A 27,443-nucleotide genomic window follows, 5' to 3' on the forward strand; every position below is an offset into this window, starting at 1 on the left:
CTGTCCTCCACAAGAAGCATCGTATGAACTTTTCAGAGCCACCTTTCAAGCCTACAGGTGGTGGAAGAAGAGAGTTGTATGTTTGATTCCCAAAGAGCAAAGGCGGGGTGTTTTGTAGTTTTCCCATGATGGAATAATATGGATTCGTGACCACCTGAGGTACCGTAGCGTATAGTGTTAGACAGCAGAGGGGGAGGCCATGGTTGGTCTGTGCTGATTCACACAAGCTATCAGGGCTGATTCAACAATAAGCTGCTGTAAGCTGGTGTTTGTGTGTGTGTGAAGAGTATGAATATGCGCATAATTTTAGAAATCTAGAGACACACATGAATACAGTATACATGCACGCACACACAAGCGAGTATGCTTTGCCTCCCTGATGGGCTTTAACTTTCTTTCTCGTCTTTGTTCTGCTGCCAATCATACGCCGTGCTCCCGTCAGCTCACTCCGCTGTGAAAAAAGTCAGGTTTGTCTTCCGTCCAGTGAAGCACCTTTGTATTCACGGCGCTCAGATTTGTAGAACAGTGCGCTGGACCAGTTGTGCACTGTGTGCTGGCTTCAGATCCAGAGAGATATCCATATGGTGCAGATTTTCAGCAAAGCGCCACAACAAAGCATTGATATTCTGCATAGATTGGCCGCCTCTGTAATTCTCTGTGGTCGCGCTTTCGGCTTCTGTCTCTGTTCAGCTGATGTTGTAGCGCATAGCGATTCCCTCACTGCTCGGTTTTGGAAAAATTATTTTTATCATCTAATATTTCATGGTGTCTTTGCTTTATTAGATTATACGGGTGAACAGGGCTGACAGAATGGAGATAATGCGCAAAACAGCTAATGAGTCAGATGCAATCTAACAGCCATATTAAATGTATTCTGATCCACCACATCAGTCAGATTAAAGAAAAGTACAACTATTTATATCGCTACATATTGCATCAATATATTCATTTTAATTATTTCATTTAACAGCCAGGAAGGGTGTATAAATAAATGGGTTTATTGATGTTTTATAAATCAAATATGGAGTTACTAAGTCAGAACAAGCAGGATAAAATAGAATAAAAGCAGAAAGGACACATAAAATAACTTTATTAATCAAGTTCAAAACACAATTGCTGTAGTCCCCAAGGTCTGAGAAGCACAAAATACAAAAGATTACTCTTTATCTGTGATTGCTTTTGATAGTACTTTCCATGCAGCACTACACACAATGAGGCACAATCTAACTGTTAAATGTTTTCTTTATGAGGCTGGTGAAGATAACCACCCTCAAATGTATGCATTCTTGTAGATCAGGGGTAGGCAACCATAGGACAAGATGTTTCTGAAAACTTTTGTTGCGAGAAATAGGCATTACAGTAACAGAATATTGATTCATATTTGATCAGCGCTGCTTAGTTGGACCGTTTGATCGGAGTTTGCGAGTGATTGAAAGCTGCTCAGAGACGGCAAGGCTCCAGCTCGGCTCTGATTGGTTGTTTTCCTCCGGTCTGTGAAACCTTGCAGATGCCATTAGGAGCACCGGAGGACACAGAGACAAATCTTTTTTTTTTCTCATGCACTACTGTCAGGATATAGTGACTAATTTATAAAAAATACTTTTTTTTAATCATATTTGCTCCATTTCTACCCACTGCTGCTTTAATGTTGACATGGCACACTGATTTAACAAGGACATTTAAAAAATGGCGCTTTATATCAAAAAAGTTGCCGACCCCTGTTGTCGATATTTGACTCAACTTAGACTCATATTGACAATATTTTTGTTCTCACACAGATGCACTCTTGAGAAATTGAACATGAATTTGCTGATTCCACTCGTGGACTTTCTTTTGGTGCACAAATTTGTCAAAAATAGACAATAAAAAGTGTGATTACATTGTTCATGATGGAAAAAGAAGCTGGCACTGGAATTGTACAGGAGGCAGCAATTGCTGTTATTTATTACCGGAAATGTTATGTAGTATTAGTATTATTACATTCTCAAAACTGCACAATTGTTTGCATGCAGTTTGAACAAACAGAGATAATCACATTCACTGCTGGACTCTTAGCTATCTTAAGTAATAGATTGTTGAAATCCTCAGGGAACCGTGCACGTCGAGTTTTCCCTCATATATAGATGAGAGGCACGATTGACAATGTCCGTCTGCCTGGCGCTTCACACTCTCCTCTGCTTGTTCACACACATCAATCACATCATTGTGTTCTTAAAATGTGCAGAGGTGGTGAGTGTCAGTTATTTCATAGAGGGGAGGAAAAAGATAAGGGGTCAGACTTAGCCATTCATTTTAGGGACATGGATTCAAGTAATGCGTTTTTTCCCGCAATAGAAATATAAGTAAATTATTTTTGTGATGATGTCTGGGAGTCTTTGTGCCAGGGCTGATCCCTTAATCCCCAATTTAACTCCTGCTTACCTCTTTTTCTCTTTCTCTCACACACACGTCCATACAGCACACTGCACTCCGCCAAGTGCGTTACAGCCCAGTTGCGTAAGAGCCCACTGTTAGCTCATTATCTCATATTGTTAGCCCATTATCACAGCAGACAGCCTGGCAGTCATTAGCGGCCCGACTGATAACTCAAACGGATAGGTGTGTAGCGAGCTGAGTGGAGGAGGGAAAAAGATGGGGAGGAGGATAACGAACAGGAGAGATATAAAACAAGAAGCAAACATGAAGAGGAAGATTGCATCTTTCCCTTCTGCATCTATTTAGTCAGACACAGTGGGTGGGTTTTGCTGACTGGATGCTGGATTGAAAAATCACCAACTCTCATCCGTCTCTTTAGACTTGTCATCTTTCTAATGAAGTGAGTACAAGAATGAGTGATTGTAGGAACATGCACGCACACTCAATTACCCTGAAAATCCATCATAGATGTAAATCCACAGTGGCGTCATGCTCCTAACACGGAGTGATTATTATTATTGCATTAACATACCCCTAAAGCTCAAAGTCATTGTTTTGTGAGACCTGCATGGTGTGGCCGAGCACTCCAAACCCACTGAGGGTTATTTAAATACAGTGGAGCCATATTCAAAGTGGAAGGCGGTCGGTAATGAGAATATTAAGTGTAGCCATAGTCATAACTCAGCAGCAGGGGTCCATCAAAGTACTAATTATAGCCATAGCTCACAGTTGTTAGTGAGTGTAAAGAAATGTCACGGCCGTATCCAATGGCACCGGTATGTTATAGTCCTATAGCTCTGGGACTATGAGAAGTAATAATATAAAGCTGCGAGCGGTAATGGCCGGGCATACCACAGCATAACGGTTTTTCATTCTCTTGGTCCTTTGGCACCTATGGAATAATTGGGATATGTCTTGTTTAGTATCCATGAGGTAATTCAATTCTTACACCATTTCCAAACTAAGAAAAACAAGTTGAATTCATTTGATTTCTACATAATGTGGCATTTGAATCTGGTATGGCGAGATCTTGAAAACGTTAATGGAAAATCCAAAATTGCAGGTCTGAGAGGATACAATAGAACTCCCTATGGGGTAATCTATGCCATTTAGCCATGGATGTATTATAAGAACTGGATATCGGACCCCAAGATGGCGCCTATTCATTCCAATGAGAATTGCTCGCCTGACGAGCAATGCCAAAAAAGTTTTCTAGCATATGGGTTTACCAAAAACCAAACATTTACCAAATATAAAACCTCCATGGTTCAAAAATTCATAATAGAAAGAGTCATAATTGACCTTGTTTGCTGTTCGAGGTGTCCCGTCAACAGTTGTATAGACGTCTCTTTTGCAGTGGTGGAAATGGGGAAAATGCTTTTTGGTGTTTTTTGGGCCAAAGGGGGATTTTTTGCTCCAATATCAGGAGTGGCAAGTGTAAAAAAAAAAAGAAAAAATGTAAGCAAGGCTGAGCGGCGGCGCCGTATCCATGTCTTATTATACATCCATGCATTTATCATATCCAGCTATGAAGGCTATGTGCCTAATAAGGAACAAGATACCGATATATGCCTGTGTTAAAGGACTGTAGCCATGCTAGCAGCTCTGTGAGGCTGTACTCAGCGGTGCTTTGAGCTAAATGCTAACGTCAGGGTGCTAACATGCTCACAATGATAACATGATAAGGTTTACTATGTTCAACACCTTAGTTTAGAATGTTATCATGCTAACATTTGTTAAATTAGCACTAAAAACAAAGTACAGATGAGAGTAGTGGGAAAGTCATTAGTTTTGGTATTTGGTCATAAACCAAAGAATTGGACAAACAACAATTTTGAACTGCTGATCAACAGGATTAGTCAGGAGATCACCAAAGTCATCCGGATATATCATCTTGGAACCATGAATATATGCACAAAATGTCATATTTCATTCTGGACCAAAGTGCTGGACCGACCTTGCCAAAAATGCTTCCATAAAATGCACTAACACTAATACTAATAATGAGAAATAAACACGATTATATATCATCATTGTTGGATTTTGACTGAATTAAACAATGAAGCACAATCTAACTGTTTTTTTGTTTTGTTTTTTTGTCTGGTGATAACCACCCACAAATGTATGCATTCTTGTATGTATGCACTCTCATCTTAGACTCATTTCCTCATATTGACAGTATGTTTGTTGTCACACAGATGCACTCTTGAGAAGAAGTTGAGCATCAATTTTGTTGATTCCACTCATGTACTTTATTTCGGTGCACAAATTCGTCAAAAATAGATAATAAAAAAGCAGAAAGAAGCAAGCTTGGGAATTTGCACAGGAGACAGGAATCGCTGTTATTTATTGCCTGATATGTTATTTTAGATGAATACATTCTCAAAAATACATCCTTGTTTATATGCAACTTGAACAAACGGAGATAATCACAGCACTGCTGGGCTCTTTTTGAATTATCTTGAGTAATAGAGTGTTGAAATCACGTTCACCTTGAGCTTCCCCTCGTATAGCCTATATGAGAGGTGCCCCTCTATTATTAGCCAATCACGAATCCATCATTGTGTCTGTATAACAAAGCAGTTCTGCCACCCAGAAGAGTTTATTGACATGGCCACGACATATTTCTAGGGTATTGAAGTCCTCAGAATTTATCTCTCTGCCGCCATTTGAGGCCACCAACCTGTGAAATTGCTTGGTGGACCCTTAAGAATAACTATAGCTGTTATTGAGTGTTATCTTATTAGGGGACCATTATATTTTTCTCCAGAACTTCGCATCGCCATCTCGGAGTTGGCGACTGTGATAGTCAGGATAGAGAGTGAAAGGAGAGAGAGAGAGATTTGTGGGGAGAGGGTAGACTCATGCAGAGCCTTTTAATTTAATGTCTTTCATCTTCAGCCTGAATGACATAACGTATGTGTGTGAGTGTGTGTGTAAGAGAAGTACTGTATGAGGAGTTTTTGGTAATGCACAGTATGAGTTTGTGTCTCTGTCAGCGAAACATTCTCATGTTTGTGAGTGTGTTTGTGCCACTACATGTGAGCACCTACAAACGCGTATGAATCACCGTCTGCATATGAGCTTTCAATTTTCGGGGTAATCAGCTTATGTCTACGGAGGGTAGCGGAGCACAGGAGGTGAATGTGTGCGTGTACATTTTAGCATCACTTTTGATGTCAGCTCATGTCTCCGTGGAGCAGCAAAGCCACGGGAGGTAAGAGCCTGCTGAGAGGCTGAAGGCGGGGGACCGCAAAAGTTTTCTTCATCTGTTTCTCTCCCTCCATCTATCCCTCTCTTCGTTCCCCTCTGCCGCCCTGCGTCTGAATCACCACTCTGCGTGCGGAAAGGCCTATAAGAAGTACGTGGAAATGAAAAGTCAAACAGGTGAAATGCAATAGGAGATTGCGTGCGCGTGTGTGTGTGTGAACGTTTGTCTCTTTCCATATCAGCTTATAAGCTCCTACACGTGTATAGCACACACACACATTTACCGACACGTAAGCCTTACTCATTTGTCAAATGACGGCGGGAAATCGTGCAGTGGAATTAAATAGGTCGAGAAAGTGAAGTCCACCTTAATCAGTTTTCTGTCGGTCCAACTAATTTCAAAGTCAGTTTTTCACTTTTTCCTAATCTGTGGCAGAGGAAGCAGGATTGGTTTGCATTCCTGATTCTTGCTTGTCCCCAAACCCCCATACTCTGTTTTGTCATTTGAGTGAAATAGTGACCCGAAACATGACTTTGCTTAAACCTGCATTTAGAGCTGAAATCAGGAACCTATTGTTGCCGTCTTCGTTTTTGTATTTTATTTTATTTGCACACACAAGACATAAAATCCAGATAATAAAAAAAAAAAAAAATGTGACAGGAGAGGTCAAAAAGCCACGGGCTTATACAACAGACCTCTTTCAACATAAGGAGAAAAACAAACAATAACAAAAAATGAAGAAAAAAAGAGAAATACAACAAAAATAAATGGTGATAAAAATCAACAAACAAAATAAGAAGAGAAACTAATCAGTAGACAACAATCCAATAAAAAAAAACATAAATACATGAAAGACAAACAACAACAAAAAACAAAGAGAAGAAGAGAACCTGAAAGAGAACCTTTTGTTACCTGAAATAATGTTTGGACCAAAGTAAATATGGCAGATTTGTGTGTAAAGTTGTGTGTAGAGATGTTAATAATTAACTGTTAACCAACAACAATCATTTTGACCGATTTAATGCTATCAGTAATACAGTTAAAAGATTGATTTAACTTTTTTTTTTTTTTTTAAACTGCGCAAAACTTGAAGGAGCCGCTTGTCACTAAAATGAGAATAACTGGTCCACCCTAAAGGTCAGCCCACCTTAAGAGAGCCTGGGCCGAAGTTGTTACTAACTTCGGGGCTAACCTCCCTTCACTTGAAACCCTGACAGAGTACTCCAGGCAAACACACAGCTGACAACATCGCAGCTAAAATCTGAACCTTTCTTGGAAAGTGGCTGCATGTGTCCACGACAGTGCACGCGACATCGTGGCTGCTAACTCTACCAGACGGGTTAACTGGGGGATTCAGTTGCCTTTTTTGCACTTACACTGCATTTAACCTGTTTGTGCATCAGGTGATCGTTACAGCTGGGTGGCTTGTCAGGCACTTCAACCACAGCACCCCTGCAAGGCACTGATCTTGTCGGCTAACGGTTAATGATCGGTTAATGATCGGTTAACGACGGTCGGCAATCGGTTAGAAAAAAAAAATCTAAATTAGCATCCCTAGTTTTGTGGCAACCTTGGAAGTGCAAAACTTGCAAAACACGTCAGCCAGCAAAGTGTACTGATGCGTTCATGGTAAATACAAACACGGTGATCAACATGTCTCAATCTCCAGCTGTGGTAATTGTGCAGATTTGTGTACTTCATAGACATATTAACGCAAGGTCGGAAAGCCCAGTATCCCTACAAATTACATCTATATTGGACAAATTCACACCTCAGTGTATTTCCAATGCCAATACTCAGTGTCAACATTGGGTAATAAGAGTGCCCTGTAGGTAGTGAGGTAGAAAGTAAGAGTTTGGAGGTTGAGATGGTGGGTGGGCATATTTCCACTGGGGACTGATGGGACATGCTTTCCCTCTGTATACTTCACTTTTCAATTTCCCAGTTTTGTCCTCCCTACATCCTATAGTTTTACGGTTATACTTTCAGTGATTCACTAAAACATTTCGAAACAGTGTCCCCCCCTCACTGTTCAGCCATTACAATCCATCTGAAAGAAGCACCCACTGCTTTAAACTAACATAAAGCAGCAACAAGTGCATTTGAATTGTTTGCTGCCCTGGGATTCACCTCTGTTTTCGCTACATGCAGTCTTCCCTAGCACTCAGGACTTAAAAGCAAATATGTCCTCCTTTTGTAATGTTGGGGGGGAAAAAAAAGTTTGTTTTGATTCACTGTTGACAATGTGTATTGTGATATTCTGATAACAAAAGGCACTAAAATTGGACCTCAATCAAAGCAAAGGCAGTATGAAGGACATTGCTTTTGATACAAGAATATGAGTTAACAATGAGAATTGTCATTGTCAGCTTTCATCTTCGATAATACAGAAATGAACACAGCATTACTCAGTCATCTATTCTATTACACTACCATTTATCATGGAAGGCATGATGACCTATTTATCATATTGTGTTATTTGCTACTGTAAGTTGATATACGGAGGAAAGTGCTTTCGCAAAGTTAAATTTTTTTTAAGCCATGAATTTAAATACCCTCCCCCAATTACGCCCTTGTATCATCGCCATCTCTCTCTCTCTCTCTCTATATCTCTATCTTGCCGTACTGTCTCACAAGTCTGTAACACAAGCCATTTTTAAAGAGCTTTTGTAATGAGGTACATTTTTTGCGGGTGAGGAAAAGGAGACATCACTGTCAGAGATGGAAATGTGTCTGTGTGATCACCGATCCCTCCGAGTGTAGTAGCCTGGAGAAACGCTGAAACTGAAGGAACTCGTCATTCTCACGGAGAACAAACTCTGATTCTGACTAAAGTTAGAACTGTGGAAGACGAAGCCGTGGGGAGTTGTCAGAAATATTTCTGCCATAGTAGGGTGTCTGCGCGTCTGCTTTTTGCTCCCTCTTTTGCTCACTCTCCCTCATATTACAGTAGGTCTCTCTTTCCTCATTATCTTCTTCTTACCTACATCATCATGTTCACACTCTCCTTTGTGTTGGAGATGTGCAGTGTGTTCTTCTGAAATGAAATAGTGGGTGTCACCTGGTAAAATTAATACGGCTGTCCTCGACCAAAGAATTTGGAACACTCATATGATTTTGTTGACTAATTGATTAGTTGTATTTAATTGACAGATCTGTAACAATGAGTTTCTCCACAAAGAATCACACAAAAGGGACCACTTTAAAGGACCAATATGTAATCTATTTACTGTAATCAATCATAAAATGACCATCAGAGATTAAGAAAACATGCTGAATTGAAATACTGGCTTCTCTGACAACAGTGTTGTCCGGTCTGGAACGTCTGTTTTTTATTTTAGATCTGTGCGATCCCGTCCACTGCCCATTTCAACACGTCGTTGCCACATATGGAAAAAATTGGCATACAAACACATCCTTCTGCAGCCATGGAAGCAAGCAAACCAACTGGATCAACAGAGATAACATAACATTAGATTCTACCAGACCTGAAAAGCCTCGGCACATCTCTCTGGGTTATCAAGGCAGCGAGTATTTGAGACACACAGTTGGTGAAGTGATTCTGAATACTGCTGCTGGCCAGAGGCTAACACGGTCATGTCTAGAAGGTAACCCTCAAATTGTGAAAATTTGCGCTAAATGCTATCAGCCACAACGGAGGAGCGGATTGGCCACGGCTCCAAACTTTTGAATTTGGACTGCTGTTACCCGTTTTAAACGCTAGCAGTCAGTCCTACATATTGCTCTTTTAAATCGTGTGTTTAACAGAGATATGCTCATAAGTTTCTTGGACGTAATTCAGCATGAAAAAGCAGAAAAAATTACGTAAATCAACTAAATAAATCTTAGTTGACTGAGACCAAAATGACAGATTAGTCGACTAATCGACCAACAGGGGGCAGCCCTAAAAATGTATAAAAAGATTAACCATATAATCTTAAATTGTTTTATGCTAACCAAAATTGAGTCTCGCATACACTCATACATTTGGAAGCACACTCAAAAATATATTTGCGGTAGTCGGTGTTACTGGTGTTACACGGTGTTCGGGCATACATACACTGTCGTTTTGCTTTTATTTTATAGTCAGATTTCACACACACAGGACGAGAGAGCGCCTATTTGTCAATATTTCTGATTTAAAAACAATGTTATAAGGGAACCATAACGTTAATGAGGCAATCACCATGCAGAGGACGGAGCGGTAACAGCCGGTGTGCACGGAGCAGCTGCGCCGGGTGGAAACCTGCGGAACCCCACAGCGAAAGCTCGACCGGAGAGGCCAGACACACATCCACCCGACATTAAAGGTCAAAGAAAGCATATATTGAGCGTCATCTTTTCTTATAAAATGTCCGGTGGATAATCTGTAACACCGGTGTTGTCACTATAGTTTAATAACCGGTGGGAAAATGTCCTCACCGTGACATCCCTAGTTACAACGGCAGTGCACTCTCTCATTGCACATTGACAAGCACACGGCCACCCACAGCCTCACTTTGCTCACTCAAATTGCAGCTTGTAAGTAGGTGAGCTGGGCTAAGCATTTACTTTCAAACCCCTGTGATGAGCTGTCAGGGTGGGCACAAGTTCACAGAGCCAGTCCCAGGGATCAGAGTACTGGACAAACAATCCGTCTGTCTTCCTGTTTCACTCAGACTCAGCACCTCAAGAGTCTGTGGTGCGATTCACACTGGGAAATGCTTGAAATGGCCAGTAGACATGCCAAAATCAACAAATAAGAAGAGTATTATGTCACTTGAGATACGCAGCCCAGCATCCCTTGAAAATGATTTGTATATCGGCTGAATCTACAGCTTGTATTTCAGGTATATTATATATATTTTTTATAACAATGCCAAACTCTTAAAACCAGAACAAAGAGCTCAGCAAAGATAAAGAACCAAGACGGAAAATGAACCATTGAAAGCATCACAATGAGTCGCTGCTGTACCTTACACCATGGCCAGAGATCCTAGGCTGGTAAAAGAGCAACACATAAGCTGTGGGAGAGAAGCTTCAATCCGACGAATGAGTCACCAGTCCTCAAAAACAAAACAAAAAAACTCTCTTAATCATGAAGGATTTGTGTATGAGTGTCAAACAAATGATTTGTTTGACAGGAACTCTGCTTTCAAGATGCCAGCTTCAATAAAAAAAAAGAAGGAATGGGAATGACAGAGGGCTTTTTTTTTATGAAACAAGATTGTTTGTAGTGACAGAACTTCGGTCTCTGAAACCTATTTGCGACCCAAATGTTTACCGTGATTGGCACATAGTTGAGTTTGACAAGTCCCATAGCGGGTGCAGCTTGTCTAAACTGATCAAACATGATGAGGTTTTCTGAGGTATTGTTGTCATGGATTTGGATTGGCATATGCATCATAAAGGGGAGAGGGGTGGGAAAGCATTACAACTATTTCACTTTGATTTTGATAATTAAGATTTCAGCCTATAGTTAACACACCTTGAGCAGCTACTTTGTCAGAAATACAACAGAAAAGCAAGCAGTGTATCTGTTTACAGTGCAGCCAAACTAACTCATTGTTTTAATAAAGAAGTCAGCCATTATTTGCCTTTTTCCATCATTCCATAAGCAACCGCTGATCTGATGTCATTCTGCAGACAGTGCGAGTACTTTTCCACACAACAGCAGGGCACATTGAAAGGTGGTTACCTTGCAGAAGCATGTCACCTGACTGCTTCTTCTTGTTCATTTACTCCAAGCAATATTTAAAGGATAACTTCGGTATTTTTCAACCTAATGGCACCATCAACCAAAAGTGCTTGTTTTTGCCACTGACAGGCTCAGACAACTGTGGAAATGTGAGTGAGAGTGGAGAGAGAGGAGTGCCATGGGACACCGATGTTGTCAGAGTTTGTTGTGTTGAACTACAGAAAGTGCAGCTTAGTGTTATCGAAAAGATTTTCGATGTCATGGCTGAATATTTAGCTGATTTTGACAATGTGAGCTTTCAGAACGAGACTTCTCCGAGCGAGACGCACAATAACAAACAGAACGGATCAAGCGAAAAGGTAAGAAAAAGGTTTTGTTTCTCTGTAGGGTCCTTTCCATAATGTTTTCACAGACACTTATAATAACAATCTGAGCCTGTTAGTGGCAAAAACAAGCACTTTTAGTGGACATATTTTGACGGTGCCAGGTTGCCCAAATTCATTACTTTACAGCTTATTTAGTGGCTGCAGCATTCTTCCTCAATACTGGACCAATTTCAGAAAGTGTTGTCCCCATTAGACACTTTAGACACAAACACTTGGGAAAATAGGGTCCAGGTTGAAAAATGCTGAAGTTATCCTTTAAGACGAGCATTGTTTCCTGTGAATCCCTCCATTTAATGAATGTCTTAAAGGGACAGTTCACCCCAAAATCAAAAATACATATTTTTCCTCTTATCTGTAGTGCTATTTATCGGCCTAGATTATTTTGGTGCGAGTTGCTGAGTGTTGGAGATATCGGCCGTAGAGATGTCTTCCATCCAATATCCAATAATACAACTAGATGGCATTCGGCTTGTGGCACTCAAAGCGCCAAAAAAAAATACATTTGAGAAACTCAACAGCGGTATCTCTTTCCATAAATCATGAGCTGGTTACTCAAGATAATCCACAGACCTTGTTGTAGGGTCATGTATAGGAACTATTTTCTTTCTAGCGAACTACACCCTACCGACCGTATCACCGTGCAAAAGGAAGCATGTCACACAAGTCGAGTGCCATCTACTTCAATACAGCATGATGTTCATTTAGTAAATTATGATCCAATTTAGAGTCAAATAGATGATAAAGCAGGTTATGCTTTAGGGCGTGGCTTGTGATTGAAAAAATGCTGAACTCGAGGCTCCAAAACGGCAGTCCACAAACCAATCGGTGACTACGTCCACTTATTATACAGTTTATGGGAAAATCAGGGCTGCACGGTAGTGCAGTGGTTAGTACTGGCGCCTCACAGCTAGAGGGCAGGTTCGAATCCTGCTTGGGGCCCTTCTGTGTGGAGTTTGCATGTTCTCCCCGTGTTAGCGTGGGTTTTCTCTGGGTACTCTGGTTTCCTCCCACAGTCCAAAGGCATGCAGGTTAGGTTAATTGTTGACTCTAAATTGCCCGTAGGTGTGAATGGATGTCTGTCTCTATGTGTCAGCCCTGCAATGGACTGAATGTACCCCGCCTTCGCCCAATGTCGGCTGGGATCGGCTCCAGCCCCCCCGCAACCCCTAACGGTATAAGCGGTTGCAGATGGATGGATGGTTTCACCAAATCTTAATCATCATCATCAAGCATCAGAGCACTCATTGTTACTTAATGAACCAGATTCATTCAACTATAGGTGTGCTCCACATTGTATGACCCATTGCACTGGCTCTCTGCCACCTCCGTTTGACAACCACTGGACTTTGACCAAGTTTTTTTCACTTAGAGATAAAATCATAGTGTGTGATATAGAAATGTTCTAATCTCATGCTTAATAGGAACCAGTTGATCATGTTAAAATTAGTTTAAAAGGTTTAATTTTCTACAGCTGAAATTGAGTTAACAAATGTGTACTGGAGAGGAGAAAAGAAACATTTTTCTTTTAACGAATGGATTAAAACTCCAACCAAACTGAAAATCAGTGCGGTATCCCTTGAGTAAGAGACAATTAATTTATAAGCCGGTTTATCCACGGATACTGGAAAGTAACAGCTCAGCTGAAGTGCACTCACCTACAGAGTTTGCAATCCTTGTTTCTTACTGAACATCTTTATTCATTATTATTTCACCTATTTGCCATTTTATTGCCTCTTCCTTGCACATTGCAGCATAAACGAGATACGCAGGTGGTTTGACAGAGGGCCATTTTTGGTTCGGTGCAGCTACATGCAAGAATTGAGGTCGTCTTGCGCCAATTTGTTTTGTCCCATTTCATTTCGGTCTTCCAGTAATGTTTTCCTTTCAGACTCGGAGACGAAAAACTTCTCTCTGTGCTTGTGGGATACAGTCGATATGTGTGGGACATCTCACCATGTAGCATTAAACTAGTCCTCAGGTCTGTGTATGGCGATCAATGCGTGAATCAATATCCGTGTTTGTGCTCTCCTTTTGATTGAGGTACAGTTTTCGATGCAAGACATGACACTTGAAAAAGAGGTCAAGATTGTTGATGAAATCCTGCTATCCGATACATGGATTGCACCACAGTGCGATGCGCTACCAGAATAACCTTGAACGCCCACGATATGTACCAGGTTGTAAGCTTGGTTGTACCGTTAAGACAAGGCGGCACCCTCTCAAGGCCGTGAACCTTGATTAAATGTCCTAGAGCAGCTTGCAACCGCCTTCTTGTATTTAGACAAAGTGCTTATGTGAGGAGAAAGAAGGCAAGGGCGCCGCGTAGACGCAGAGGAGTAGGACGAGGCAAAGACTGGCGGGTGGAGAGAAAAGAAAAGGAGATTTAGAAGGAGAGGGGGGTAGACAAACCTCTGAGTGGTTTTCTGTTTATTCTCGTCCTGTTTCCACTGTCGCTGACAGAAAGAAATGGCTTGAGAGATGTTAAGTGTGATGAAAGGAAGGGAAGAAAATTAGATGAGGATGGAAAAGGGGAAAACTGACGGGTTGTTCCTGGAAGCTGATGCCATAATCTCTCCAAATGCACATTGTATTATCAATTTATTATCAGTGTGTGTGAGCAGAAGGAGCACATAACCATGAAATACAAAAACGATGGAATCACATAAGATAGGCAAACTGAATTTTTTTTCTTTCAACATTGTGTAGTTGACCTTTATGCTTTTGTGCTTTCATACAATTCGGAGCTATCTCTCCATCCTGCCGGTATCTACAGCATCCTGCCTTTTTCCACTTCTTCTTTCTGTCTCCTGTGCTTCCTCTTTCCCACCTTTTGTGTCCCTTTCCACCTCTTCATGTTCATCTCTGATGTGTCACCCTTACACTTGACATCTCCCCTTGTCTCCTCCCACGGATTGTACCTCTTACCCTTTCCTCCTTTAATTTTCCTTTTCTTCTCCTCTTGTTTCATGTCCATCATTATTTTTTTTTCTCCCCTCACTTTGCCCAGCTCCCCTCTCTTGTCTCCACTTTGACTTTGTTCCTCTGTCAAGTCTCCCGTCCCCTTCCCTCATCAGCCACCTCTTCTCTCTTCTCCTGTCTTGTCCTCTCAACTCCCCCGTGTCCTTCCTCCTCCTCCTCCTCCTCACCCCATCTTGTCTCTTCTTCTTCTTCTGGTACATAATATTCCCCCTCTCTTTTTCTCCTCTCAGAGTGAGGACCTTCCCTAAGGACTCTGCCTTACTGGGCAGGGACACTGTTCGAGCCCTGATGTACTACGCCCTGAAGGTCTGGAGTGACATCGCACCACTCAACTTCCACGAGGTGGCCGGCAGTGACGCAGACATTCAAATCGACTTCACCAAGGCCGACCACAATGATGGATATCCCTTTGACGGGCCAGGGGGAACTGTGGCGCACGCATTTTTCCCTGGAGAAAGATTCACAGCAGGGGATACGCACTTTGATGATGACGAGGCCTGGACCTTCAGATCTCCAGGTGAGGAACTTTGCATTCTGCTTTATTAAACCACAGAGTCTATGTGTTTGTACAAAATAAACTCTATTTTCCAGCCATGTTTGTATCTAAAAGATAACTGCTTCATTTATCCATGACTTTTAGCTATGTTTCAACTGCTTTGCTCGCTTGCTAATTAGTTTTCATGCACAGTTGCAACACATCACATCTGACAGGTTGATGGGCAGCACACTGGTTATTGTAAAATTTCTAAAGATCGGCATCACACTGATTTGTAATCCTATTTGGCTATTTATTTTCCTCCCCCTTACCATTCCACCCTCCTTTTTTAGAGGGGTAGGGGTGGGGGATAGGGGATGTTCAGGATAAAAAGTCAACAGTAGATGTCACATAGAAGTGGTGTACATCATCTGAAAACTGGGAACCTGAAGATTAATTTGAGATGCAGTTCAGCACTGTGTGTTAAGTTATCCTCGTCATTAATAAGAAATATATATTAATAAATTAATTAATTAATTAATTAATTAAAATACATTGTGAAAGTGTATCAGGGCTTAGAACATGGTGAGCTTGTCTGCTGACAGCACGGAGCACATTGTGGTGCGTTCAAGCTCTACTCAGTAAAAATGCAAAATAAAAAATAGTTTGTGATGGTCATCCCCATGCTCACTTATGTCTCATAACAGCAATTTTGGGTTGATACCATTTGTTACACAGATTTGGCGCTAAATAGAACCTTTTACCACTTGAGAATTGATAAAAAATTATCAATATCCCCTCCAAAATACCACATTAAAACACCAAGACCTTGAGGAACACCATAGAAAAAGCCATGCTGTGTTTTGGTATCAACAACTTTTGAAATTTGGATACTTCTGCAAGAATTGCATTTTTTGGTGATTGGATGGAGAGCACTTCTGTTCTGGAAACTGCTCAGAAACCCCCTTATTGTCAATCTAACTAGGAAAGCAATTAATCCTTTGTATGCCCTAGGTCTCTAGTTTGTGGTTGTAAAGTTTCATGAGGCTGTGATTATCCTAGAGGTCACCACAGGTCATGTTCTACACTGATGTCAAATAAAAAACAAATGATCTCACTACAATGAAATGTCTACTATGGGGACTGACATCATCACACATAAATACAATTGGGCTCATTGGATCAACAAGAGTCAACTTTATAGTCATACCCAATTAATGTAATTCAAGAATGTTTAGCGACCCCGGTATGCGAAAATACTGTATGTAAATACACCATTTTAGGCGAAAATAACACATTTATACTGCATTCAAATAACTCCATGATTTTTCTCCAAAACTGCATGTTATTATCATAAAGTGGGCATGTCTGTAAAGGGGAGACTCGTGGGTACCCATAGAACCCATTTTCATCCACATATCTTGAGGTCAGAGGTCAAGGGACCCCTTTGAAAATCACTATGCCAGTTTATCTATGCCAAAATTTAGCGTAAGTCCGTAGCGGTATTTAGTATGACATTGTTTGTAACCATGGAATCCATAGGTTTTCTAGGAGACCAGTATCTTTACTCACACTTCCTTGATAACTGAGCCAACTGCGTCCCAAATCATTTTAGTGCAGCAAATTAAATGAGCTTTCCACGTACCCCCTGGCAACTGCAGAAGCCCCCCTAAAGTACCCCTAGTTGGGAATCACTGTTCTAGCTAATTCTGTAGTACAGCCCTTAATTGCTTTACACCTTCATGAGTCAACTAATTGCAATGTTGTGTTCTTGCTGACATCCTAAAATGTCTCCAAAATAATGAAGTAAGATCTGTGCACGACCCTGAGTGACTAGAACATTGTTTTTATGCTGAAATGCTTAATGAATTAGTGGATGCACAGAAAAATAATCCTCAACATAATAATTGATAAATCTCTTAAAGCTACAGTGTGTAACATTTCAGGGGATGTATTTGCAGAAATGGAATATAATGTTCATAACTATGTTTTCATTAGTGTATAATCACCTGAAACCAAGAATCGTTGTGTTTTCATTAGCTTAGAATGAGTCCTTCATATCTACATAGGGAGCGGGTCCTCTTCACAGAGTCCGCCATGTTGCTCCGCCATGTTTCTACAGTAGCCCAGAATGGACATACCAAACACTGGCTCTAGCGAGAGCCTTTCGCAGTTTTACATTACCTGAAGGCCACCGTAGTTCTCCGACATGCTTGTGAAATTGCGGTAATGTCAGCCGCAGAGTGCAAAACCGTGGTACTGCAAGCCGCCGTCTGACTTCCGTTGCTTTTAAAGTAGTGTTGTTATGGTAAGGATGGTCTTTGAGCGAGGCGAACAGCGTTACCACGTTTTTGCTCTCGGCGGAGGGGTACTAAGTGTGTTGCAATCTGCAACCACACCACTAGATGGCACTAAATCCTACACACTGTACCTTTAATCTCTTGAATCAAAACTGCCCAACATTCCCTGAAATAACAAGCGATTTCATACTTCCATCATGAGCTCTCAAAGCTTGTTACAGGCATTCTTCACATGTATTATGCAGTTCAGTGACGAACGATTGAAAAGATGATTGATAGATTCATGAATATGTATTAGTTGCAGCCCAGCTGTTGAGATTTTAAATATGATTTTTCGCACCACAGATAAAATTCTGTTATCCTATTGTATTGAGGTCAAGGCAGAAGTCTCAGTCAGAAAAAAAATTATTATTTCCATGGATATCATGTTTTAATTTCAGACACTTTAAGTCATTATCAAGGTAGCTCATTAACCTGAGCCAGGTTAATTATTATCTGTTGTAATATATCATTACTAAGTCTGTTATTAGTCATCTACACACAGACGCCCATTCCAGTGCGGTAAAAATGTATTCATCCAGTGTGTTTTTGCTTTGAGCTGTGTGGGGCTAATAGATTGCTTTATGCAGCGTTATCCTGAATGATCTGGCCAAATTACTTTCATCAAACAGTTTTGAAAGAGCTTGATTACTCGCTGAGGGAGATCTGCGAGTTTGAAATGAGGACAGGATGACAGCGGCTCTAAATGGAATTCAATCAGTTCTGCCAATCAAAAATAGATGAGCTTATATTAGAAATATCCGTTATTCTTTGACAGCTGTGGAAAACACAGCGCGGTGCTTTGGTGTTTTGGCTTTAGAAAGTGAGCCCCCCCACACACTCTTACGTACACCACCCTTTCATACATTCAGTCACTCACACAATACAATATCTGTCCTCTCTGCAGACGTCATCATTCACCCACCTCCTCTTTGCACTTCTGCAGAACTGTCTGTGTCCTTGTTATTTTGTGAATAATTGCGAATTCCAGACTCGTTGCGGTATGTGTGTGTCTTCACACTGGTGCAAATTAAATTGTTGGTGGCACAGCAGGACCATTTTTCAAAAAAAAAAATGTGACCAAATCGTCGCATTCTCTAAACCTTGGCGGTCTTGTCGCTCAGCATCATCTTCATTACTCCCTGCTGTCCTTTGCTTTTTTAAAAAAAAAAAAAAAGGAGGGAAGGAGGGAGGGAGGTGGCAAGCAGGAAAGGGCAGGGGAGCAGTATAGGTCCACTCATCCGGATGAAATGAGCGGATGGAGTGATCTAGTCGTACTGAATGCATCGTCAGGCAGAGGCCGTCTCAGTGCGGTCACACGAATGACAACATAAATCATTAACTCTCCTCTTTTTCTGACTTGCTTTCTTTAGTCCTCCTTTCATCTGGATGGCTCGATTTAAAAATGCCCTTCCTCTCTCCTCTGCTCAGTACCTCCATTCATCCCTTCTTTTTTGAAAGATGGATGGACAGCAGAGGAGAGAGGGAAACGTTATGAGAGGAGAGCTAGAGATGATGATGTGGGAAATATTTGGCTAAAACGTCTCTCACAAGTTTCCAAACTAAGTCGAGGCGTGGAAGTTCATACTGTTACGACACAGCAATCCCAACTCGAGGTCCACTTACCAGTGACGGTGTTGTCGGATGAGGGAGACCTGCTCAGCTCTAGTACTTTACCAGGTCTAACAAATCTAAACCCTTTTGACCTATTAATCGTTATTCAATTACACTGATACAAAGGCTTCAAAATCATGCCACGACGCTAAGGCTGCACAATTCACTGAATATTAATCGCTATAATGATTTTGGCTTTCCACAATTAAATGAATAGTATCAACTGTGATATTGATGTTTAAAATGCTCCTCTCATAGAAAACTCTGCTGCATAAATCAAGTGATTCCTAAACTAACAGCTTGAAATGCACCGTCAATCAGCATCCGATCAAAGCCGGACGGTTTTCAGCATTCTCGTATATCCGATTTTTTTTGCCGGTCACACACACATGTGCCGCCGCCACATGATGGTTTTATGTTGGCACACAGCGGCACAGTCCGTAATGTCACACACACACACACACACACACATGTTGTCGGTGTGGAAGTTCTTCAATGTGAGTGAAGAAGACATACAGTAAAGCTGCAATTTGTCACAGCTGCAAGTCCAAAATAAGAAGTGGAGGAGCAACCTTAAAACATTTGCAACAAGTAACGTAATCAAAAACGTATTAGATTGTAATTTATTCCCCTGATGCTGCTCAGAGTAGTCGCAGTGACCAGCTCGTCTACCGACAGCACGGTGCACATTGTGGTGCGTTCAAGCTCTACTCAGTAAAAATGAGAAATTAAAAAAATATTGGGTGATGGTAAATTATAACTCTGTCATGATGCATTCAGATTTAATCTTGTAAAATGTACTTTGTGGCGAGAAACTTGAATAAATCCTGTTGTTTGAAGGAGATGTTTTCACAGCAATATAAAATAGGTAATAGAGAGGGAATTATGAACTGTTTAACTTCCAAACATTAGCTCTAAGCAGCTTATAATAATAATTAGAACTACTAATGCCAAGATTTCTTTTAATCAAAGCAAGTATTTAAATAAAAATACAATAATTTATTTCTTAATCATTTGAATTGTGTGTTTTTATGCAAATAACCACCATAGATGACAATAACAAAGTAAAAGGATAATATTTGGAGTTTTTGACAGTTGGAATGTAGCACAACATGGAAGAGAATATGAGATTGCAATAAAAATATTTTGTCCCTAAAATCTATCTATGAATAATCATGATCAATATTTGTGATCTCAGTATTGATCAAAATATTAAAATATAAATTAATATCATGATTATAATTTTGGCCATAATCGTGCAGCACTAAACAACGCTGGCATGAAGATTATAGATTATAGATTATTTGAAGTTAAGTTCAAAACGTAAGCAAGAATGCATGGCAACATGTGTTGATAGTGTTATCTCCAGAAAAAGTTGACCCTTCTGCAGCTAGCAGGAGCTATCGCACTATATGTTGGTCCATCAGTCCCAGGATACAAAAAAGACATAACATGCAGCACTGTGGAGCAAAATGAAATCGGGCTGTGTTATAGGCTGGCTGATAAAGTGAAGGGTTTTGCTAGACAAGTCAGTGTCTTGAGGGTGTAATCCTGAGCGAGTACATTTAGCACGGAGCTAAAATAGATATTTGCATATGGTTTATGTAATGTCAAAGTGACACACGTAGGCTGATAAGCTAAATAAATGAGCAAAAGGGTTGTTAGAATTTTAGGTTATTGGTTTAATCTCACAGTAAAGCCCCACAAAAATGATTTATTATCGACTGTCACTCGGAGAGGTCCAGATGCAGTTAAGAGGTCTCTTCTCAAAGACAGTTAAAGTGCTGCACTTCGTTATACACACAGAAAGTGACAGAAATTAGTCTGTAAAGAAGTTCACCGCACACCTGGTCAATCACTGCATGAAGTGGGCATCCTTGTCGGATTGTCTGTTTCAGAAAGTTACAAATATTGTTGAATTGTGATTTGTATTGTGAATGAGGCTAAATAACGCTCCAAACTTGCACTAAATTTTGGCGAGGAAAAACTGGCATGTCCATTTTCAAAAGGGTCCCTTGACCTCTAACCTCAAGATATGTGAATGAAAACGGCTTGTATGGGTACCCACAAGTCTCCCCTTTACAGACATGCCCACTTTATGATAATCACATGCCGTTTTGGGCAAATCATAGTCAAGTCAGCACACTGACACACTGACAGCTGTTGTAGCCTGTTGGGCTTGGGTTTGCCATGTTATGATTTGAGCATATTTTGTATGCTAAATGCGGTACCTCTGAGGGTTTCTGGACAATATTTGTCATTGTTTTGTGTTGTTAACTGACTTCCAATAATGAATATATACATATATGAGCAGCATATCTGTCCACTCCCATGTTGATAAGATCATTAAATACTTGACAAATCTCACTTTTAAGGTACATTTTGAACAAATAAAAAATGTAATTTATTTGCAATTAATCAAGATTAACTATGGACAATCATGCGATTAATCGCAATTAAATATTTTGATCGATTGACAGCCCTAGTTGAAATCCATTGTGGTTTTGTGGTTGGTACGAGGAAATTTGGACCCCAACCTGGGCTTTCATGCCGTACTGTAGGTTTATTCTTTCTTTAATGTATGAAATATGCCAACTCAATGGCAGAGAAATGTTAAAAAAATAAAGAAATTAACATTGATTTGTTTAATTATACAGCCTGGTTGCACGAAAAGGTATACGAATAATATGATAAGACGCAAGGCAAAAAGCGTATAATAAGAATGCTTTTGGCTTGTCATTTTCACGCCATGTAGTCTGTACTGACTCTACATATTTTACGTGGCTTACGCACTTATTTTGAGGCCAACCATGATGTTTTTCCTAAAGCTAACAAAGTATTTTTTTTGCCTAAACCTAAGTGAGTGGTTTGGTTGCCCTCTTTTTTTTCATATTCACACCTTCGCGAGACAAAACGTGACACTGACATGCTATCCTCTGGTGAACAGGCGGGACTATTACACACTTTGGCGTGAAATCGGGTTGAATTATATTTGCTGTTTGTGGATACTTGATGTCGGTATTTTGCCTTTGTTTCTATAGAATTGAAAATAGCACCTAAGCAGGGGAAGAGTATGTCACTGCTGACATACTGCTGACATGCTGACGTATGTCACTGATGGTATATATGCTGTACTGTATATACCATCATCTGCTGAGAGGCCCCGCAGCCAAGACATGAATGGGTACACTACCAGAAGTTTGTGATATGTGGGCTCTGCCATTACTCCTCCTCTGTCTCCAAGTGAAGCTATTTTGTTTCCCTTCCAGTAGAAAAGAGAATTGCATGACTTGGCAGCTTATACCTATTTCTTACTACACCTCTTTTCTCACCTCACCCTCCGACATCCCAAATAGAGTAATTCCCAGATGAAAGATGAATTCATGACAAAACCTGACGCGAACAGCTCTTCCGAAGCTGGAAGCAAAACGGAGAGAAATCTGTAAGCAAGCAGTATCTTAGGCAGCAGCTGCACTTACAATATGAGTGATTTTGCCACACAGACGCAATGACAGCAGGCCTATACACTCACTGTATGATTTCCAGCGTTATGTGTACATTATCTTGTGCAATACACTGTGAGAAACAGAGCTCGGTTACAGTTCATGCACCAGTGCTTTATTTGATGTTGCTAGGTTCTGAAAAAAGTTGCCATTTGTAGGCCATTGAAACAAGCCTGCAACTGTAGTATTTGGATGCCATGGAGCATGTGTTAATTAGCTGGTTATGTGTCCTTGGTGTAATGTGATTTTCACAGTGCTGCTGTCAGATTTTTCTTGTAATATCAGGAGCTCTGATCCCCACTTCACTTTGTCATTTAGTGTGCAGACGGTTATTCGCTTGTCACAAACAATAAGCAGGACCAAAAAGTCCAGCTCTGTTGCAAAAGAGCTGATATTTTGTGAGACCAAAAGGTCGTGTCTGATATCAAAGATCTGAAGGACGGATTTGATTCAGTATTATGATCCTCCTAAATGAATTTGAGGTGTTGAAACAAATGCATGCTTGGTTTCTTAGTCTCTGTTTTATCTCTCAGATAGCTGAGCCAAAAAGGAAGTGTGTGTGTAACGTGGGGAGTTGGGATCAGAAAGGTTAGATGTTCATTGTTTTCTTCATCAGTACGAATGTGGTAGCCGAGCAGAAAACGACACATATTTTGTGAGTTTAAAATCTCTTATCGAACGGTCTAAAATTGGTTTTGTTTAACATGGTATCCACATGCCAGGTTAACACTGTTTCATTCTGTTTCAACTATTGTCTCGCAAGAAAAGGTCTGTAGAAAGACCAAGAGCCCTACGGTGCATTTTGACCTCATGTTTGGGATTAAACCTCAACAGAAGGATCCAGCTTAGAGGATGTGTGTTGTCTTTGTGTGTGTTTGTCTGTCTATCCCAGCTGGTGAGTCTGTGATGGGGCCGGGACCTGTGTGGGTCTCCCTCCTTTGTTTTCTGCTGTCGGGGCTGTGAGCCATATGTTACAGGACAGCAGCTCAGTCTGCTCCAATTAGACCTCCCACCAGGCCGGAGCAGTGGCAGGACAGGCAGAGGATGCTGTAGTGTAGCCTGAGTGTGTGTTTGGGGGGGGATTAGGAACAGCTGCATGTATGTGGGTTTGGTTAATGGAAGCAGGGCAGTGAAGGAGGGAGTGGTCAGACGTGTGACCCCCGTCTATATGACGCTAATTTATTTTTCTGCCTCCATCATAGTGCTCTCCAATATTCACAGGTTATAACAACTACTAAGGTCAAGTACAAATTGTATTTAAGACATTTCTACTGAAGACTAAACCAGTAAAATAGCCCATAAAACCCATTTTCATTCACATATCTTGAGGTCAGAGGTCAAGGGACTCCTTTTGAAAGTGGCCATGCTAGTTTTTCCTCGCCAAAATTATGCGTAACTTTGTTGCGTTATGTATCGTTCTTCCCGACAAGCTAACATGACATTGTTGGTACCAATGGATTCCTTAGGTTTTTCTAGTTTCACATAGTATCTTCCCTCTACCTTGAAAACTGAGCCCGCTACAACCTCTGAAAGACAGAATAGCGCCCGGGGCCCGCCAGCAGGCCGTCAGAGTTTTAAGGGGTTAAAGATGATGTTGATTTTGCCAGCCATAAATAATTCAGGGAGGCTGAAGGACGATGGTACCCCTTGTGTTTGTACAGTAAAGTGGCCTTCGATGTGGGAGGAAATACAGGTCGATTCTGTGAATCATCATCCCTGGTTGGACGTTCCTATTTTCAAGGATGCCTCTTTCCGCAGCTGTGATGAATCCCCTCAAAAAACTCTCCTCAAAATGTTTAATCAGCTCCCCGAAGATAGCCACATACCTTCTCTCTTCCTCTGTGGTGTCGGGAGTGTTCAGCTCACCTCTGGATTATAATGCTTTGTTAAGCAGTCGAGTTTCTCCCACTCTGAGGCTGCCAGACTGGCGCACTGAGGCGTAGGGGGGAAAAAAAAGTTAATTAAACAACTCTTAATTTCTCCAAGTCACACTCTGCCAGCCTCACCTTGCTGCTATCTCACAACATCCTCCCCCAGCATCATCAACTCGTCTCTAGCTGCATGTCAGTATCACTGCTTCCACATGTCGTCCTGCCTTTTTAAAGCGGGAAGACGTTAAGTCCCGCCCGGCATCCGCTCTGCTACCACAAAGCTATCAGATTCATAAATTGTTGTTCTTAGCAACTTTTTTTCAAAAGCGCGTTAATCCCTTGAGAAGATGTAAACTTGTTAGGTCAGCCCAGAGGGTAAAAAGTGAATGTTGGTGCTTCAGCAGATTGCGGAGCTATGTAATCGTCTTTAGAAAAATGAACCTTATCAGACAAATCCGTAGCTGAGTAATTGCCTTCGCTAATTCCCTCCCCCCGTCTCCCGGTGCATTGTTCTCAGCGGGACCCTAAATCTGGGTCCGCCAAGGCCATCTCCTAATGTGTATGATGATGCTGAATAGTGGAATATTAAGCGCCACATTTAGCGGACCGGTTCACCCCCGCTGTGTGATTGATGGTTCCGGCGTCCATTAGGAGTTGTGAGAGGGCGGACTGTCGGCGAGATCAAATAAGCGGAGGTCTGGAAGTGCTGTTTTTTGTTTTGACAGGCAGCAGATTGCTTCTATTAATTAGCACTCTGCCAGCAATCTGCTCCGGCAAACTGATTACCCTGAGTAAAACAAAAGCATCATTAAGCAGGTGAATTTTTTTATAACATTCATTTTTTTGTGTGGGTGCATCCTTTTGTGTTGTTTATGTCTTTGTCTTCCTCTGCAAGAGAAACACAAAAAAGACATGGTTGGCAGATTGAACAGTTGAATGCTGCTATATTATTATTCACTTAAACTTCTTATCAGATAATACACACTGTATTAGCGTGACCCCAGTCAAGTGTGAGTATTCACTTTGAATATTAAACCTTACATCATAAAGGTCTGCCAACCAAAACTTTGCTACAAAATAAAAGAGTGTGCAATGTGCAGGATATGTGGTTTCTTCTCAGGTATGTAAACATTTAAAATTCTGTAGTTTATAATCTGTAAGGAACAATTAAAGGTGCAGTGTGCAGGATTTGGCAAAAAAATAACAATTGTTTATTTTTGTTATTCTTATTATATATCATACACTAAAGAAAACATACTTATTAATGTTATATTCCAATTTTTGCCAATATATCCCCCAGTTACAGCCTCTAAAAGTGCAAGGAACATGGCAGAGTCATTGATCTATGGGGAGAATAATAGAAATTAGACAACATCCTTAGAGCTGCAACGATTAATCGATAAGTTGTCAACTATGAAATGAATCAGCAATTAATTTGCTAATCGGTCTTAGTAATTTTTTAGGGAAAAAAAAAAGTAAAAATTCTCTGATTCCAGCTTCTTAAATGTGACTATTTCCTGGTTTCTTTACTCGTTTATGACAGTAAACCGAATATCTTTGGGTTGTGGACAAAACATCTGAGGACATCATCTTGGGCTTTGGGAAACACTGATCAACATTTTTCTCAACTTTCTGACATTTTATAGACCAAACAACTAATCAATTAATCAAGAAAACAATCTACAGATTATTCGACAATGAAAATAATCGTTAGTTGCAGTCCTAAACATCGTGTTGTTACATGTTACTTATACTGTATATAGAGCATTGCTGAAAGTGTAATTTAAAGTTTTGTCTTTAAACCCACCCTTTTATATCACGTCACGTCTTGCCCTTGGCCCGGGTTTCACACCATCACATTTCCAGACTGATGCTGGCTATAACAGAGCAGACAATAACAAATTATTCAAGTACAATACAGAAAAGAAAACTGGAAAAAAAACAGCAAATAATGCTGCAAAATAGTACAGACACAAAAAATAGCAACAGGATCAGAATCCAGAGACAATAAACAAACCTCAAAGTTAGAACAGGTACGGACGAGAGGAGGACAGAGTGAAACGGTACTGCAACATGGAACCTCATCCACTAAACTTTACCTAAGTTATTTTGGGTTTGCCTTTCCTCCAAAATGAAGTAAATATGACATGAACTGATCAATCGAGTTCAATTTATCTTTGTTAAAACATATATGTCTTCGTCTAATGAATTTGGATGAAATATGAGGCAACACAACCATTAGCTTTCTTGGGGTGACTCGTGTTAAATTTGAACAACTGTGCCAGTGGACAGACTTGCAGTATCGACGAGTTTACACAATATAATACTGAGCTTTGTTCACGTACCTCCAGTGGATAAGCATGTAAACACAGAGCTCTGTTAGGGCTCACTGAGCATGCAGGAGATATCAGGAAGGGATTATACTCGTGTGACCCGTACCAAGGAGTAATGACAGAAAGAAAATGTGTGCTTAAACGATTGCTGAATTGTTTATGCATTTATACTTTTACTTAAAGAAAGTAACAGAGAACTTGTAAATAGTATCTCTCTGCGTTTCAGGTGCACCGGTATGATTCAAATAAAAGAAACTATTGGAATTATTGTAATATTTGCATTAATGAACCTGAAATAAAAAAAACAGTAATAATAATATATAGTATAATAACATAATGTCAAATGACAAAACCTTTCTGCATTTTCACAGTTATAGGGGACATATCATGCTCATTTTCAGGGGTCAAACTTGTATTTTTGGGTTTCCTAGAACATGTTTAAATGCTTTAATGTTCAAAAAACGCATACTTTTTTTTCTCATACTGTCTGTCTGAATAAACCTGTATTCCCCCTCTGTCTCAAACACTTTGTTTTAGCGCCTGTCTCTTTAAGACCCCCTCCCAAAAAAAAGCCCAGTCTGCTCTGAATGGCTTGTGAGAAAAATATGGCTCCTTTGCAAGGTTGTACTCAAGCTGTGGG

The 27,443-nt window shown here is 40.6% G+C and overlaps 1 protein-coding gene across 2 annotated transcripts in view; it reads left to right on the forward strand.

Annotated features, from left to right (window-relative positions):
* mmp17a (matrix metallopeptidase 17a) overlaps positions 1-27,443 on the forward strand; it is a 98,542-nt gene that overhangs the window by 47,387 nt on the left and 23,712 nt on the right. For both annotated transcript variants that reach the window (XM_074617922.1, XM_074617923.1), the window contains one exon: positions 14,899-15,185. In XM_074617922.1, coding sequence (XP_074474023.1) covers positions 14,899-15,185 — 287 coding nt within the window. The remainder of the gene's footprint in view (positions 1-14,898; positions 15,186-27,443) is intronic.

Source organism: Sebastes fasciatus, chromosome 19, assembly GCF_043250625.1.
Source record: "Sebastes fasciatus isolate fSebFas1 chromosome 19, fSebFas1.pri, whole genome shotgun sequence".
In the NCBI taxonomy this organism is placed as follows: Eukaryota; Metazoa; Chordata; class Actinopteri; order Perciformes; family Sebastidae; genus Sebastes; species Sebastes fasciatus.